Source organism: Cebus imitator, unplaced genomic scaffold (assembly GCF_001604975.1).
Source record: "Cebus imitator isolate Cc_AM_T3 unplaced genomic scaffold, Cebus_imitator-1.0 Scaffold59, whole genome shotgun sequence".
Taxonomy (NCBI): Eukaryota; Metazoa; Chordata; class Mammalia; order Primates; family Cebidae; genus Cebus; species Cebus imitator.
The window spans coordinates 25995-40936 of record NW_016107374.1 but is presented as its reverse complement, the minus strand read 5'-3'; the positions used below and the strand labels follow the sequence as shown (position 1 = coordinate 40936).

The following is a 14942-nucleotide window of genomic DNA, read 5'->3' as shown; positions in this document are numbered from 1 at the left end:
TTTTGGTATTTTTGGTACAGACAGGATTTTGCTATGTTGCCCAGGCTGGTCCTGAACTCCTGAACTCAAGCGATCTGCCCATCTTGGCCTCCCAAAGTGCTGGGGTCACAGGCATGAGCCACTGCACCCGGCCTGTAATCACAATTTTAAATAAGTTAAATGTCTCACAGTCAACTTCAGTTAAACACGTTATGCTGTAGCCCTCAGGGGTGGAGTGAAATGAGAGGTGGTACTGTGAGGGAGATGGCACAGGCCAGCACGAGCTCACTGGCACTCACTCTGTTATGGAGCTTAACAACTTTCTTAAACTTTGAAATCATTGCAATTTACAAGGAGTTACAGGGAGCTGTCTTGGGAGATCTGTGTGCCCTTCCCTCATTGTTACGCTTTTAGACTTAAATATGTTGCTCATATTCTTTTTATGTGTCAAACAACACGTATAAAGTCAAATTATTTAAGTAAATTGAAGAAGATAGTAATGATATGGGGAAATAGTAATGATCTGTTACCAAGTAAAGAAGGTAACACTTCATTCTGTTCAAAAAATTAAAACTTGGCCAGGCGCAGTGGCTCATGCCTGTAATCCCAGCACTTTGCGGGGCTGAGGTGGGTGGATCATTTGAGATCAGGAGTTTGAGACCAGCCTGGCCAACATGGTGGAACCCTGTCTCTACTAAAAATACAAACAAACAAACAAAAATTAGCTGGGCGTGGCGGCGGGTACCTGTAATCCCAGCTACTTGGGAGGCTGAGGCAGGAGAATCATTTCTTGAACCCAGGAGGCAGAAGTTGCAGTGAGCTGAGATCGCGCCACTGCACTCCAGCAAAGAAAAAAAAAAAAAAACTCTCAAAAAAAAAAAAAAAAAGAAAAAAAATTAAAACATTTGTGTCTATGTTTAAACATCCCTTTATCCATGTTTATTTTCACATACACACCCCCGAACCTTCAAGGTACCACATCAGAATGTCACCGTGGTTCTCTTTCCCACGTGACCTGTATCACTTAGGATACCTAGCAGTATTGCGTTCAGCAAACACAGACTCGTTTATTTCATGTGTCTGGAAGTCTGTGGTAAGCAGCGCAGGGCTGGGCAGCAGCTCAAAGCCATCACAGCCCCATGCTCTCTCCCGCCTGTCTGCCCTGCTGCCCTTCATGGTGGTGTTTTCACTCGTGCACGTTGGCTGAGGTTTCAGGCCTCACCTCTGTGTTCCAGGCCCGAAGAAGGGATAGAAGCTAGCGGGCAAAGGTGTGCTAGCTACACCTTTTTTTTCTTTTAAGAAAAGTAATAACCCCATTTATTTCTTACTGGCTGTGAGCAATAAATGTGTGTCACAGGGCCAGCGGTGGCTGAAGTCAGCCAAGGCGCAAAGGCTTCTGGGTAGAGGTTGATCCGCCAGCCAGTACCCCAGTGTCTGCCACGCGGGGTATGTTTCCATGTTTTCCAAATTTGCTCTGATGAATGTAAGACTTTTATAATAAAACCATTAAATCTTTGAAAAAAATATTTGTCTTTCTCAGTTCTGCATTCAGTCTTGAGACGAAGTGGTGGCTGGTGCCACTTCCCAGGTGGGCGTTTCTCCGTGGGGGTGTAGTCTGCAGGCAGAGGCTGCAGTCTCTTCCTCGCTCTCCCAGACACCCCCGTCACCGTGGGGTTACCCGAGGGCCTGTGGTGGTGCTGGTCGGACTGAGGCCCATTCTCGGAGGGCTGAATGGCCTGCGTGTGTGGGCTGTGGGCTGGTATGGTGCTATTGATCCCTTCTCACCTGGGCCCTCGGGACCCCGGAAGGCTGCGGGGGGCCTGCGGCAGCTGATGGGGGCTGCGTCCTTCAGCCCTGTGGGTTCCAAGGAGCCCATCTTTCGGGCGAGCTGGTGGTAGGCTCTTGGGAAGGCAGGAGAGAGGCTCACTGTTTTCCCTTTCTTTTCCGTCAGCATCCAGCACGTGTATGGCGCCCAGCACCCCCCCTTTGATCCACTGTTACATGGCACGTAAGTGACGTCCTAACCTCACTTGGCTTCTCGGCTGTGGCAAACCCTGTCTTCCTGCTTCCCCCTGCTCCCAGGCATTCCTGAGGGAGGAGAGTGGCTCCTTATTCAGCCGCGCTGACCAAGCAGTTGCTTTGTGGGAGACGCTGCGCACCCCGTGCTGCTCATTCCGGTGAAGACGGTGGATGTGGGGGCCACAGCCTGATGTGGGGAGGTGGCGGAGCCCTGGGGAGAGCCAGGAGCTGGCATCCATTAGCCACGGGCAGCCTGGCTCCAGGCCATCCATGCTGGCTTGTCCTTCCCCTCCTCCTTCTTGCATTCTCCACTTGTTGCTGGGGCCCGGCCCTGGCCTGTCCTGGCCCCTCCACAGCAGGCGGGAGCGCAGGGCGTGGGACTTGTGCTGGCTGGTGTGGCCCTGCAGGACTGCGCCTGTCTGAGAGGTGTCTGACTTGAGGTTGGGCTGATGCTCTGTGTTGTCATATTTTGGGGGAATCTCACTTAAGTGATCGTGTCTTCAAATCCGTACAGCACAGGCCTGTTCCCTGCACAGGAGCTCCTGGCCCACACTTCCACTGCCGGGTGGGAATCTTATTGGGTCTCTGGGAAGGCCACAGGCACTGGCCAAGGGCAGCTGGGGCGGGGTCTGCAGGCTGTCACTGTGCGGCCCTGCACCTCCTCACAGGTGGCCTTCCCGGAGCTCTTTCCCCTCTCCCGCCACTGTCCCCATGGCTTCGGCTGCTCTTATTTTGGCTGTCTGTGTGAATCGCCTTTGCTTTTTCACTCACTATTGCCAGATCGAAGCTGAAAACTTCTGTGTATGCCTTTTTTCCTGGGGACTCTTTTCTGGCTGGTTTTGGGTGAAGCCTTTGAGCCTGTGTGAGTCAAGACTGCCTTTGCATTGCAGTTTGCTCAAGTCAACGGCCAAGACGCCAACCACACCAGTGAAGGCCAAGAGGGTCAGCACCTTCCAGGAGTTTGAGAGCAATACCAGCGATGCCTGGGATGCGGGGGAGGATGATGATGAGCTCCTGGCCATGGCGGCGGAGAGCCTGAACACCGAGGTGGTCATGGAGACGGCCCACCGCGTCCTGCGCAACCACAGCCAGCGGCAGGGGCGGCCTGCGCTGCAGGAGGCGCCGGGGCTGCAGCAGAAGCCCAGGCCTGAGGCGGAGTCCCCTTCGCCCCCCAGCGGTGACCTCCGGCTGGTGAAGTCCGTCAGTGAGAGCCACACGTCCTGTCCTGCAGGTACGACGGGGGGACTGGAGAGACGGTCTGTCTGGGCTTCTGGCCGAGCCAAGAAAGAGGCCAGTCCGCTCACTGTGGGAGAGTCAGTGGGCTCCTGTCCTCATTTGCAGCAGGCCTTCTGGCCATGAAAGCCGTTGCAGTTCTCTTCCAGGGGCAGGGGAGCGGTCTGTGCTGTTCCCTCGGGCCCCATGTGCTTTCTTGTGTCCTAGCTGAGTGGAGTGGCCGGGCACCAGGCTGTTGTGGGCTGGCCGTGAGAGGGCCACAGGCAGGCAGGCGCTTGGGGGACACCGTCTCCCTCCTGACTCCTCCATCTTGTGCTGGCTCCGTGGGCGGTGATGCCAGCTGAGGGGTCAGGCCGGCTATACGTTCAGGGGCTGGCCCTCTAGGCTGCTTACAGGGTTCCTGCCAGGGGTGCCTCCAGGTGAGCTCAGGTCCGTCGGGGCTGGGTGTCTGACTTTTGGGCCAGCTCCATTTGCATTTTGCCCCCCTTGGGTGGGGTCGTGTCCGGGGCCGTGTGCGTGGCGCTGGTGTGCAGCAGCTGCTTTTGAGGCTGTTTCTGTGGCTGACGCTCTTCATGTGTCACAGGTCATCACGTCTGTGACGGAAAAGCTGCACGGTCGTGTGATGAACCCGCTGGGTCGGGCACTGTTTTCAGGGCTTGGCATACCCCAGTGGACAGACTGAGGTACCTCTGTGCCCTGTGGAAAGTCCGTTCTGGTGAGGGGGATGGATGCAGCACTGCCCACCTCCAGCATGGGGGCACAGAGTGTGCGCGGAGGCAGCGAGTGCCACCGTCAGGAGAGGCGGACAGTGGGCTGGGAGCGCGGGGGCCGTGAGAGCAGCGGGGAGCACGTGTCCTTGTGCGAGCAGGGTTGTTGGGAGGCTGGGGGCTAGGGGCAGAGGCCAGCTAGGGCGGCCACAGGCCCTCGAAGGTACCTCCCTCCAAGGTCTTCTCTCCCCACATTTCCAGCTGAGAAGACGGAGATTGTTGAGTAGCCCGAGGTTATGCTGCAGAACTAGGTTTCAGACCTAGATCTAGTTTTCCAAACCACTCTCTAGGAATTGGTTAACTTCTGAAATATTACAGCTCTCATTAGGTGAGAATGCTGTGCGCGATTTCATTTGATCAGTTTTCTTTTTGGAGCTGAACACATTTTAAAGTCTTTGAACTCGTAAGTGGAAATCTGGTTACGGCCTTTGCGGGAGGGTTGGAACCCTGCTGACTGACTGAAGCGTGCACTGCCCGCCTCCTGCAGCGCAGTCCTGGGCTCAGCTGGGGCAGAGTTGGTGTTGGCAAGATCGCTGGCCTCATCTGCTCGCAGGTGGTGCTGACGTTGAAGCTCTGTGGGCCTCTCAGCACCCTGCCCCCTACCCCCAAGATGCAGGGTGCGGTCGGTCTGAGAGTGGCCAGGACCGCAGGACCACACGGTGTGTGGCTGGGGGATCTGACCAGAGGCAGGCTCAGGCTGCGACCAGCCGGGTCAGGGGAGCTGTGGGATGTCACCCTGGGATGGCCTCATCCTGGAAGAGCCAAGTGCAGGATGCTCCAGGCAGGTAGTGCTGGGAGAACGGGTCTGTGCCCCCATTGCCCTGTGCCCCCGCTGCCCTGTACCCCCATTGCCCTGTGCCCCCGCTGCCCTGTGCCCCCGCTGCCTGCATTGGAGTTGGCCACATTTCCTGTGTTTACTTTCTGGGCAAGCGTTTTTTGGGCGCTTCAGCTTTATCGATCATTTACTGTGTGGCAAGCACTATCGTGAGCCCTTGTGATGATAAACTCATTCAGCTTTGCAGTAGCACTAGGACCTAGGCTTGTGGACCCTGCTCAGGAGTGAGTGGTCCCTTCAGGGTCTTGATGCAGTCACATCAGTCGTCTCTAAAGATCGCAGGGAAGTCCAACTCTGGGACACAGTGCGCAGCTGTTCCTCCTGCCAAATATCGGTTCTGGGGAACTGTAAGTGCTGCTGAAGCAGGAGCCTCTGGAGGAGGCAGAGGGGCACTGTCACCCACGTCCTCCCCTCTGCTCAGGGGCTGGTTCTCAGCCCTCCCTGCAGTAAGGCCGGCAGCGGGAACTCCAGAGCCAGATGCCCCGGGCTGGAGCCCCAGCCAGCCCTCGGTGTACAGCTACTGCCAAGCAGGAATCCCAGCAGGTGCTGAGGCGGGTTGAGGGGAGTCAGGGAAAGTGGGCAGCGAGCATGGGGGGAGGAGACAGGGTGGTACTCTGAAGTCTATGCCCCTACTTCAGCAGACTTTTGGACATTTAACTGGGCCCCATTCTGCCCAGAGGCCATAGATTGCCTGGCTCCTGGATGGCCTGAGGGTTTCTGTGTGAATCCTTCTCCCCATCTCCAGGTTATGAAGGAAATCGGGAGCCGTGTGGGAAGGAGGGCACAGGGCAGTGTGGCCCTTACCTCCTCACTCCAGCGGCTGCTGGCGCGGATGTCAGCCCGTCAGCTGCAGCACGTGCTCTGGCTTCATTTCCTGGAGTTTATTTTTCACTCCACTTTAATTTTCAGTTTTTGAAAGATGCAATAGCTGGACAGGATTTAGGCCTAGGAGTTTGGAGCCTTTCCCACGGGTGGCCGTGTTGAGTGACCTGAGGGCCTTAGGGTCTTCCCTGGGGCTGACCTGGTCCGGGGTTACTGGGTATAACTGCCTGTCTCACATCTTGCTTGGATCTCCATGGGCCTGTGCATCTTGGGCTGGCACAGGAGGCGGGAGGGAAGGTGGGCAGCTTGCGCCCTAATGCCACCTCAGTCACTGCCTGTGGTTGCGTCTGGGAAGGTGCCACCCCTCACAGGTCTCGCTTTCTTTGTTTCTTTGGGATGAGGACCTCTGTGTGATCTTCCTCCCAGGGCAGTGGTGAGAGCCAGAGAGGGCCAGGCAGGTGGCGGGGTCGGGCATGCCCTTGAGACAGCAAGTGAGTGCCCTGGTGAGTCCCCACCGTTGCCTCCTGTCCTCAGCGTGTCTGCAGGCTTGCTTCTTTCCCTCACAGTAACTTGCGGGGCTGCCCTCTGCGCTCAGGCCTGGCTACCCCAAGACCACCCTCCTGTACAGACCCTCTGGGTCATGTCACCTGGGCAGCCCCTGATCCGCCATCCTAGGCACTGGTGGGACCCTGACTACCAACACAGCCCAAGGGGTCCTGGCGTTTTTTGGCTGTCATTGTGTTGCTTTTATGCGAGGTGTGTCCATTTCATTGATGAATAATACTCTGCCAGTGAGGTGAGTGAATTTCAGAGGTGTCGCTTCCATGTTATTGCTCAAGAAACCGAAGTCCCCACTGCCCAGTGGTGGGAAGAGGGGACTGTTCTAACCCCACAGCATTCACAAAGGGACAGTGACACAGCAAGGAAGAATGTGGGGTTGGGAGGAGTGCCCTCACCCTCACCCCCCTCTCTCACCCCTGCAGAAAGTGCCAGCGATGCCACTCCTCTCCAGCGGTCCCAGTCTCTCCCACACTCGGCCACTGTCATGCTGGGTGGGACATCTGACCCCAGCACCCTCAGCAGCTCAGCGCTGAGCGAAAGAGAGGCCTCCCGGCTTGACAAGTTCAAGCAGCTGCTTGCGGGACCCAACACGGACCTTGGTAAGCGCCCTGCCCGCTGGAGGACACGTGCAGACATTTCTGGCTGTTTCTGAAATAGATCACATCTGAAAGGATTCTGTGTATGCTTCTGTATTGCACATGCTTCCATGTGCCATTTGCCTTGGAAGAAGGTGATGCGTTTGTGTAATGTTTTCATGCCAGTAAGTCACTAAGGTAGTAGCAATTTGTGCTGATCGTTTTTTTGGAGACATGTTTTGTTAATGTTTTTCCAATGCAATTTGAAAATGTATTTTCCGTTCCTTTTTATTTTTATTTTTTTAATTGAGACTGGTTCTTACTCTGTCTCCCAGGCTGGAGCGCAGTGGTGCGATCATAACTCGCTGCAACCCGGAACTCCTGGGCTCAAGCAATCCTCCTGCCCCTGCCTCCCAAGTAGCTGGGACTACAGGCTTGTGCCACCATGCTCACAAAGTTTATTAAACAATTTTTTCTAGAGATAAGGGTCTCTCTATGTTGCCCAGGCTGGTCTTGAACTCCTAGGGTTAAGAGATCCTCCTGCCTCAGCCTCACAAAGCACTGACTGGGCTTACAGGTGTGAGCCATGGTGCCTGGCCCGTTCTGTTTTCTTATTGTCCCAGTTGCCCTCTTTATTATTGTGACCGTTGGTGAGCCCTTCAAGGCTGGCCAGGTGGACATCCAGGATACCATCCTTTCATGGTATTCTGAGACAGCGGCTCATGGGGACACAGTGCTGGCGACCATCAACTGGACCTGCTGATTTTGCACTTTCCTGCCCTGGGGCTGGTGGTCACCAGAGGGTGACAGGCTGTGAGCCATGCAAGGGGGCAAGGGTGAGGCTGGAGCAGAGGGGCAGGCCCTCAGGGCAAGCGCAGTCAGCAGCCTGACCCTTCCTGCGGGAGCTGCTTCCAGGCACACACAGTGCCACGTGGACTGCCGCGGCCAGGCTCTGTGGAACACACCCACTTTGAGTTCCTCCGGTGGAATTGCTACTGAATCCACGTTCTTCCTTTACGAATCTCATCTTCGTGGAGTGCCACTCTGGCAAGGCATGTGCTAGACACTGGAGCTCTCGGGGGGACCAGAATGTGGCCTTGGTCATGGGATTGCTTCATCGGGCAGACACACCTGTATCAGACAGTTGTGGCTGGTGCCACCTCGGCACTGAGAGCCGGAGGTGCAACGCCTGGCTCGGCCAGGAGGTGGCGAGTGGGGCGCGCGGATGGGCCAGCGGGAGCCGCGCCTTCAGGCCCAGAGGCCCAGGGCAGGGGGAGGGTTTCTGGCAGAAGCGGTGGTTCACAGGGCACAGCTGAGGCTGCGTTCCCGAGGCTGCGGAGGGCGGCTCCTGGGAGGTCTCCTGGCTAGAAGGACACAGCTCTGAGTGAGTTCTCAAGGTGGGTTGTTGTTTCTCCCTTAGGTTTGTTTTTTACAACAGTAACGCTTGCATATGCTGTAACAGTACACAGGGCACACCGCACAGCAGGTGTGTGTGGAAGGAGTCCTGTCCCAGCCTCCACTTTCCCTTCCTTTCCACAATTCCAGGTGTCTCCTTCCAGCGATGGCCCATGCACATGTTGTTTTAAACGTTTTATGTTGATGTGATTCAAACTTGCAGAACATTTGGCAAGAACAGTGCAAACAACTCCCATATGCTCTGTACGCAGAATCACCAGTTGTTTACGTTTGCGCATTACCATTCTGCATGTGTGTGCCTGTTTGTGTGTCTGTGTGTATGCTCCCGAACCATTTGAGAGTCGGTTGGAGATAGATCCCTTTACCTGTAAAACCTTCACTGGAGATTTCCTAAGCACGAAGGCATTCCGTCAAGGCAGTCACAGCGCAGGTGTCAGAATCAGGACGTCTCACATTGGCACAGTCCTGTTTCAACACGTTTATTACCATAATCCACAGTCCACGTTCACATTCTGCCGGTGGTGGGGACCGTGAGCTCCATTCAGGTGTCGTGCCTCTGTCTTCTCCATCCACCTGGAACGGCAGCTTTGCCTGACTCTGTTTCCATCTTGACACTGGAGCAGAGCACAGGCCAGTTATTCTGTGGGATGTCCCTTGGGTTGTTTGGGTCTGATGCTTCCCCACGATGAGATTCTGGTTGATAATTTTTGGCAGGAACATCACTGACGGGATTCGTGTTCTTCTGGGTCAGCATGGTGGGGTGCGTGGTGCTGCTGGACCCTAACAGTGGTGATGTGGACTCCGCCTGCCCTTCCCGCTGAGCGCTCCCTCTCTCCTCTGGTGACGGGGTGCTCTGTGAGAGGTGCCCTGGGGCCTGTGCGTCTCTGCAGTGTGCTCCCTCTCTCCTCCGGTGACGGGGTGCTCTGTGAGAGGTGCCCTGGGGCCTGTGCGTCTCTGCAGTGTGCTCCCTCTCTCCTCCGGTGACGGGGTGCTCTGTGAGAGGTGCCCTGGGGCCTGTGCGTCTCTGCAGTGTGCTCCCTCTCTCCTCCGGTGACGGGGTGCTCTGTGAGAGGTGCCCTGGGGCCTGTGCGTCTCTGCAGTGTGCTCCCTCTCTCCTCTGGTGACGGGGTGCTCTGTGAGAGGTGCCATGGGGCCTGTGTGTCTCTGCAGCGTATTCCCTTCCCCACTGTACAGGAAGGCGGTTGTGTACTGCACTTTTTAAAGGGATGATGTATGTTCCAATGGTGTCCGTGGAGAACCGCCTCAGTCTTTAGAGTGCCCTGTAGCACGCCATCCTGTGGGTGTCCCGCACTCGACTGCACCAGCCCCTGTGGATGGGCAGGCAGGTTCTTCCTAATTTACTATTATTACAAACAACTTGAGGACTTTTCTTCAGGCATCTGAGCTTTCTGCTGTGATGATGAGATTCACAGAGCCTGCCTAGGCCTGGGTGGGGTGAGGAGGCAGCGTGGGGATGGCTCTGTGATTTTGGCTAGAGCACCGGGTAGGTGGAAGCACCAGCCACCGAGGTAGGGCATAAAGGTAGCTCGTGCCTACAGGAGTCTAGTCCTGTGCTTGAGGTACCCATCTTGGCCACCTCCTCTTCCAGCCTGCCACTGTCCCTTCTCTGCTGGCTCTCATGCCTCCAAGGTGGTGTGGGGATACAGAACCACATTGCGCTTGGGAGGGTAGGTCCTGGAGCCGGGCTGCCAGCATGGAGAGCTGCCTGGTGACCTTGAGCCAGCTGGTGATGGTCTTGTGCCTCAGCGTTCCCGTTTGTGTGATAGGCATGATGAAAGCAGTGTTCCCTTTGCAGATTAAATGAGATAGTATGTACAACATGCTTCAGAGAGTGCCTGGCACGTACTAAACACTCAAAAATGTTCATTATTTTCATGGCTGTTCTTGTGCTCACTTGAATTGGCCTTTTTATCCCCTCAGTCGATTTTTGCGCTATTGATGTATATGGTCACTTTTGTGGTCAGGGACGAGTCAAGTGACTTACAGATGTTTTCCTGCTTCTGTCCCATGGTTGCAGCCATAGGCAGGTGGCAGGGAGACAGCTGGTGAAAGCAAGATTTGCCTAATGGGAACCCTGGGCTGGGTCAGTGGAACCCACCTGGAATCTTCTGGTGGACTTTGTAATTGAAGCAACTTTTGGAAATTAAAATCATACTTACAAGTAAAGGTTTCAAGACTTGTGGGAAGAGGTGAGTATGTAGGGCTAGATTTTAATGTTAAAATCAAGTTATTTTGTTAGGTTGAGGGGACTGTGGGTTTTTTTCTTTCATTATAATTCCATGTAAATATCAAATTTAAACCCCAAAATGCTAAAAGCAGAGCTTTCAAAGTTAAGCAATTACTGCGTTTGTATTTAGTGGCAAGAGAAAACATAGCCAGTAAATTGCCTGTTTTTATAAGGTATTTAATATAGCTTTGGAAGACAGTGGAATGCACTATCTTCACATTACATGAAAGACGTAAGTGGCAAATATTTGCCCATGTTGGAGAAGCAGATCACCGATGTGAGAAGCGCCTGCAGAATTGAGCCTGTCTGCCGCATATCATTCTGTCCAGCGGAGTGCTGTTTTTCTTTGTTTAGCTTATGCTCTGTTATGAGCTTGGGGATGAAAGTAGCAAATAGAACTTAACAGCTCATTTTACTCTTAGCATTGGCTCAATATTTACTCAGAGAAAGACTGCCTGCTTCGAAGCCCTGGAAAATGACACTCATGCTGGTCACTTGTGTCTGGTGAATGGCAGTGCGATTTGGTGGCATGCATAGCATGCAGTTTCCCGAGGACCATCTGGGGCCCGCCTCGCAGCAGTGGGACCTCGGAGGGCAGACCGTGTGTGCAGCTCGGCTCTGGCCCTCAGGGCTTTCAGACGGTAGGACACGAGGCACTGCTTCCCTTCCTTCAAGGAGTGGGGCCAGGCCATGGTCAAGCTCCTCCTCCCCCGAGTGCTGGGCAGCCAGTCTGGGCTTTATGAGAGCATGCTGATAGAGGGAGGTCGGGGAGAGGGTGTTTTGGGGCTGGGGGGGCATGAACAAAAGTTTGGAGGTGTGGGCCTCTGCAGCACAGATATGAGGAGTAGGTGTCCCCTTGGTGTCTGTGGCTGGAGGGCAGCCCTGAAGGGGCCTGGGCCCTTGGTGACAGGAGGCAGCAGGTGCAGCCTTGGAGTTGGTCCTCAGTGTGATGGCTGGCTGTGTCCCTACTCATGAAGTGGCTCAACCTCCCTGTCTCGTCAGCCGTAGAGGGGGCATGAGACCTGCCCTCAGGGTCCTTGCGAAGGTTGGAAGAAATGTGAGTAAAGAGTCACTCATTCATTCAGTGTCTGTTGAGCACCTGCTGTGGTCATGGGCACTGGGAGAAACAGGCAGTCAGGCTCGCAAGGGCTCTGCCCTCCAGGAGCTGACATTCTCATATGAGGAAACAGACGGGGCTGACTTGGTACCCTGGCAACCATCAGAAGGCAGGAAGTGTCTGGGGGGAGTGAAACCGTGTGGAGGAGTAGAGGCTGGAGCTGCTTTGCAGTTAGCTGTTTCTGGGGTGAGATCCGGATGGCAGCAGGCATTTGAAGAGGGGGGCACGAGCATTCTAGGGAGAGGCCCAGAGGTGCAAATGTTGTGCGGGCGATAGAGCTTCCTGTGCTTGAGGAATGGCTGAGGCTCCGGCCTGGCGGCTGAGTGGGGCGGGGGGAGAGGCCCGTAAGGCAGCCAGGGACCTGGTACCCAGGGCTGACAAGTCCAGGAGAAGAAGCTCTGCTTTTACTTCGAGGACAGCATGAAGCCTCTGGGAGGTTTTGAGCCGGGGAGTAAAGCGTGGTGCGGAGCGTGGGAAAGCGGTTGCTGTTCTGCGGAAGGAAGAGCTGATGACTGCTTCTGAGCAGAGCGTTGCCGTGGCCATGGGCTGGGTGGAGTCCTTGGGCAGCTCTTGGGAGGGGTGGGGGAGGGTCAGAGTAGGGTGGGAGACTAGGGGGCAGAAACAGAGGACCGGAGCTGGGGATGCGGGGTGGCGTGGGCTGGGCGAGTCGGGGGCTGACTGGATTTGGAGCTGGGTACACTGGCGAAGGCGAGAGCCAGGACCCCCATAACTTAGAGCCTGGGGTCTGCAGGAATAGACACAGAAACCAGAACACACTCAAGACATGGCATTTCACTGGGGAGACAAAATCACGTCCTCATGAAACAGAGAGCCAGGGACAGCAGTGTATTTAAACAGCTGCACAGTTACTGCCATTTGGGGGCCTTTACTCTGTGCTGGGCACTGTGCTGTAGAGACTCTGTTATCCTCATCAAAAGACCCCCCACTGCACCCCCGCCCCCTCCCGGTGTGCCCCAGGTTGCTGGCCTTATCGCTGGTTCACAGCTGAGGAACCTGGGTCGAGGTTTGGCAGGCGGCCGCCCTCCAGCCCCCCAGTGAGGACAGAGCTGGCTGGGAACCGGGGTCACTCCGGGCTGGGCTCCCAGTCTCCGGTGGTTAGTGTAGACAGTGGGTGTTCTCGGTGCTCTTGGAGGCTGGAGGAAGGGGGCTGTTTTCTCTCCTGTGGGCCTCATCAGAGACCCTGGCTTCTGGTGTGGGAGCTGGGATCAGGCGCCCAGGAGCTGAGGCCAGGAGGGCACTTGGTTCTCTCTGCCCGGCCGTCGGTGTCCAGCATCGCCCTCTAGTGGCCAGGCCCTGGCCTTGCAGCCTGTGTTTCCTTAGCACAGCAGGCACGTTGGCCTTATGGGTGGGGGGTGCTTACATTGGCATGTGCCTGCGTGTGTTCAGCGTGTTCACTGAAAGGCAAGCACAGCCTCAGAAGAGAGTGATAATGTGAGGGACGAAGATGAAAGCTCTGGCCAACTCGGCCTTGCCCTGGAGTTTCATCAGGGAAGGGCCTTCTCAAGAAAGGCAGCCCCCTAGCCACTTAGAACTGCCAAGTGCAGAGGCCTGGGGTGGAGGGAACAAATGCCCGCTGGTACACCCATTCTGTATGTGCAGGGCCCAGCCACACCCAGATCCTTGCTGGCCCTGCTCTGTCCCCAAGTCCCTTGTAGTGAGTGTCATGTAGTAGACACTCGTCGTTTGATGGGGCTCACTGACTCCTCAGCTAGACTTTTCTCTTCTTCCTTTGGGGCATACATGTTCCTCTCTGTCTGGTTTTACTTTGTTTCTTAGGTAAATTTACTAGGGAAGTCATTGTCACTGCCATCCAGTGGCAGCTCAGCCTGATCCCTCCTTGAGCCAAGGGTGAGCTTTGCCAACCGTGTGGCTCTGCGTTTGCGTTTTCCCCGCAGCGGCTCCCCGTGTCGCTGTTGCTCTGCCTTCCCTCACAGCAGTGTCTTCATCTGAGAATGGGGTAATGACAGAGCTCCACAGTGCTTGGGAGGCATGGAGCCCCTCCCGGCTGCTGTGTCCTTACCATCTTTTTCCTACATGTCCCCCCCCCCGCCAGGTTTTCCACGGAGGCCATGAAGCTACAGACGGCATGTGTTGTCCTTTCCTTCCAGTTAACATTACACCATCAGCCTTTCCCATGCTGCTGTCATCTTCATAGCCATCATTTTTAATGGCTGTATAGTGTTTTGAAAATGATCTTTACTTAAAATTCTTATTAAAATGGTATATCTAAGTCAAAATTTCATTTATATGCTTAATCAAGATTGAGACTTGTTTGAGACTATTTAAAATGTGTCACATCAGCTCCTGTAAACAGAAGTGATGTTCCTGGGTGTTCTGGAGGCAAGGGGCGGGGGAAGCAGGGTGGGGGGATGCTCAAGGGCTCACCACGTGCAGTGTAAGAACCGGTAACATGGATTTCTACTCGATTTACCCCGTTTCTACTTGGAAACACTGCATTATACAAAGCTAAAACATTTACAGTGGGTCCTCAGGGCCTGCAGGCTGACAAATAAATCTCCTTTGCTCCCTGAGCACCTCTTCCATTTCTGTCTCCTTTCAGAAGTGTTGCACGCATATTCCAGTAGATTTATATAGACACGTGTTAATAGATTTCTCACTCCACCTCATTCCTTTTTTTTGAGACAGAGTTTTGCTCTTGTCACCCAGGCTGGAGTGCAGTGGCACGATCTCACTCAGCTCACCGCAACCTCCGCCTCCTGGGTTCAAGCAATTCTCTTGCCTCAGCCTCCCAAGCAGCTGGCATTACAGGAACATGCCACCACACTCAGCTAATTTTGTATTTTTAGTAGAGACGGGGTTTCTTCATGTTGGACAGGCTGGTCTCAAACTCCTGACTCAGGTAATCCACCCACCTCGGCCTCCCAAAATGCTGGGATTACAGGTGTGAGCCACCACGCCCGTCCAACCCCATTCTTTTAAAAATACAAATGAAAGCATATTAGTGTTATGTGCCGCTTTTCTCATCTCCCCCCCAATGTATATATATGTATATATATGAGCATGAAAACAAGTGAGATTTAGTATGTATGCATATCATATTTTATTACTAGTGTGAAAGTGGCATAAAGTCATCAAATTTTTTAGTAAAATATTCTGTTTGAAAAACCTGAGGTGCAGTTCAAATAACGTACAATAAGCTGTTGAGTGGCAAGCGGTTCAGCAGCATTTGGTGCCTCCACACTGCTGCACAACCCCCGCCTCAGGCGTTCCTCACGCAAAAGAATAGGCAGATACTCATCTCTGGGAGGCGTTTGTTAAAAAGCAATAATTACTGCCGGGTGCGGTGGCTCACGCCTGTAATCCAAGCACTTTGGGGGGCCGAGGCGGG

The 14942-nt window shown here is 54.6% G+C and overlaps 1 protein-coding gene across 1 annotated transcript in view; it reads left to right on the top strand.

Moving 5' to 3' along the window:
* LOC108304952 (TBC1 domain family member 22A-like) overlaps positions 1–14942 on the top strand; it is a gene marked incomplete at its 3' end in the record, with an annotated part of 53233 nt that overhangs the window by 23475 nt on the left and 14816 nt on the right. Inside the window, exons 2-5 of the mRNA XM_017529434.2 lie at positions 1931–1987; positions 2889–3229; positions 6639–6815; positions 7592–7594. Of these exons, the coding sequence (XP_017384923.2) occupies positions 1931–1987; positions 2889–3229; positions 6639–6815; positions 7592–7594 (578 nt within the window). The remainder of the gene's footprint in view (positions 1–1930; positions 1988–2888; positions 3230–6638; positions 6816–7591; positions 7595–14942) is intronic.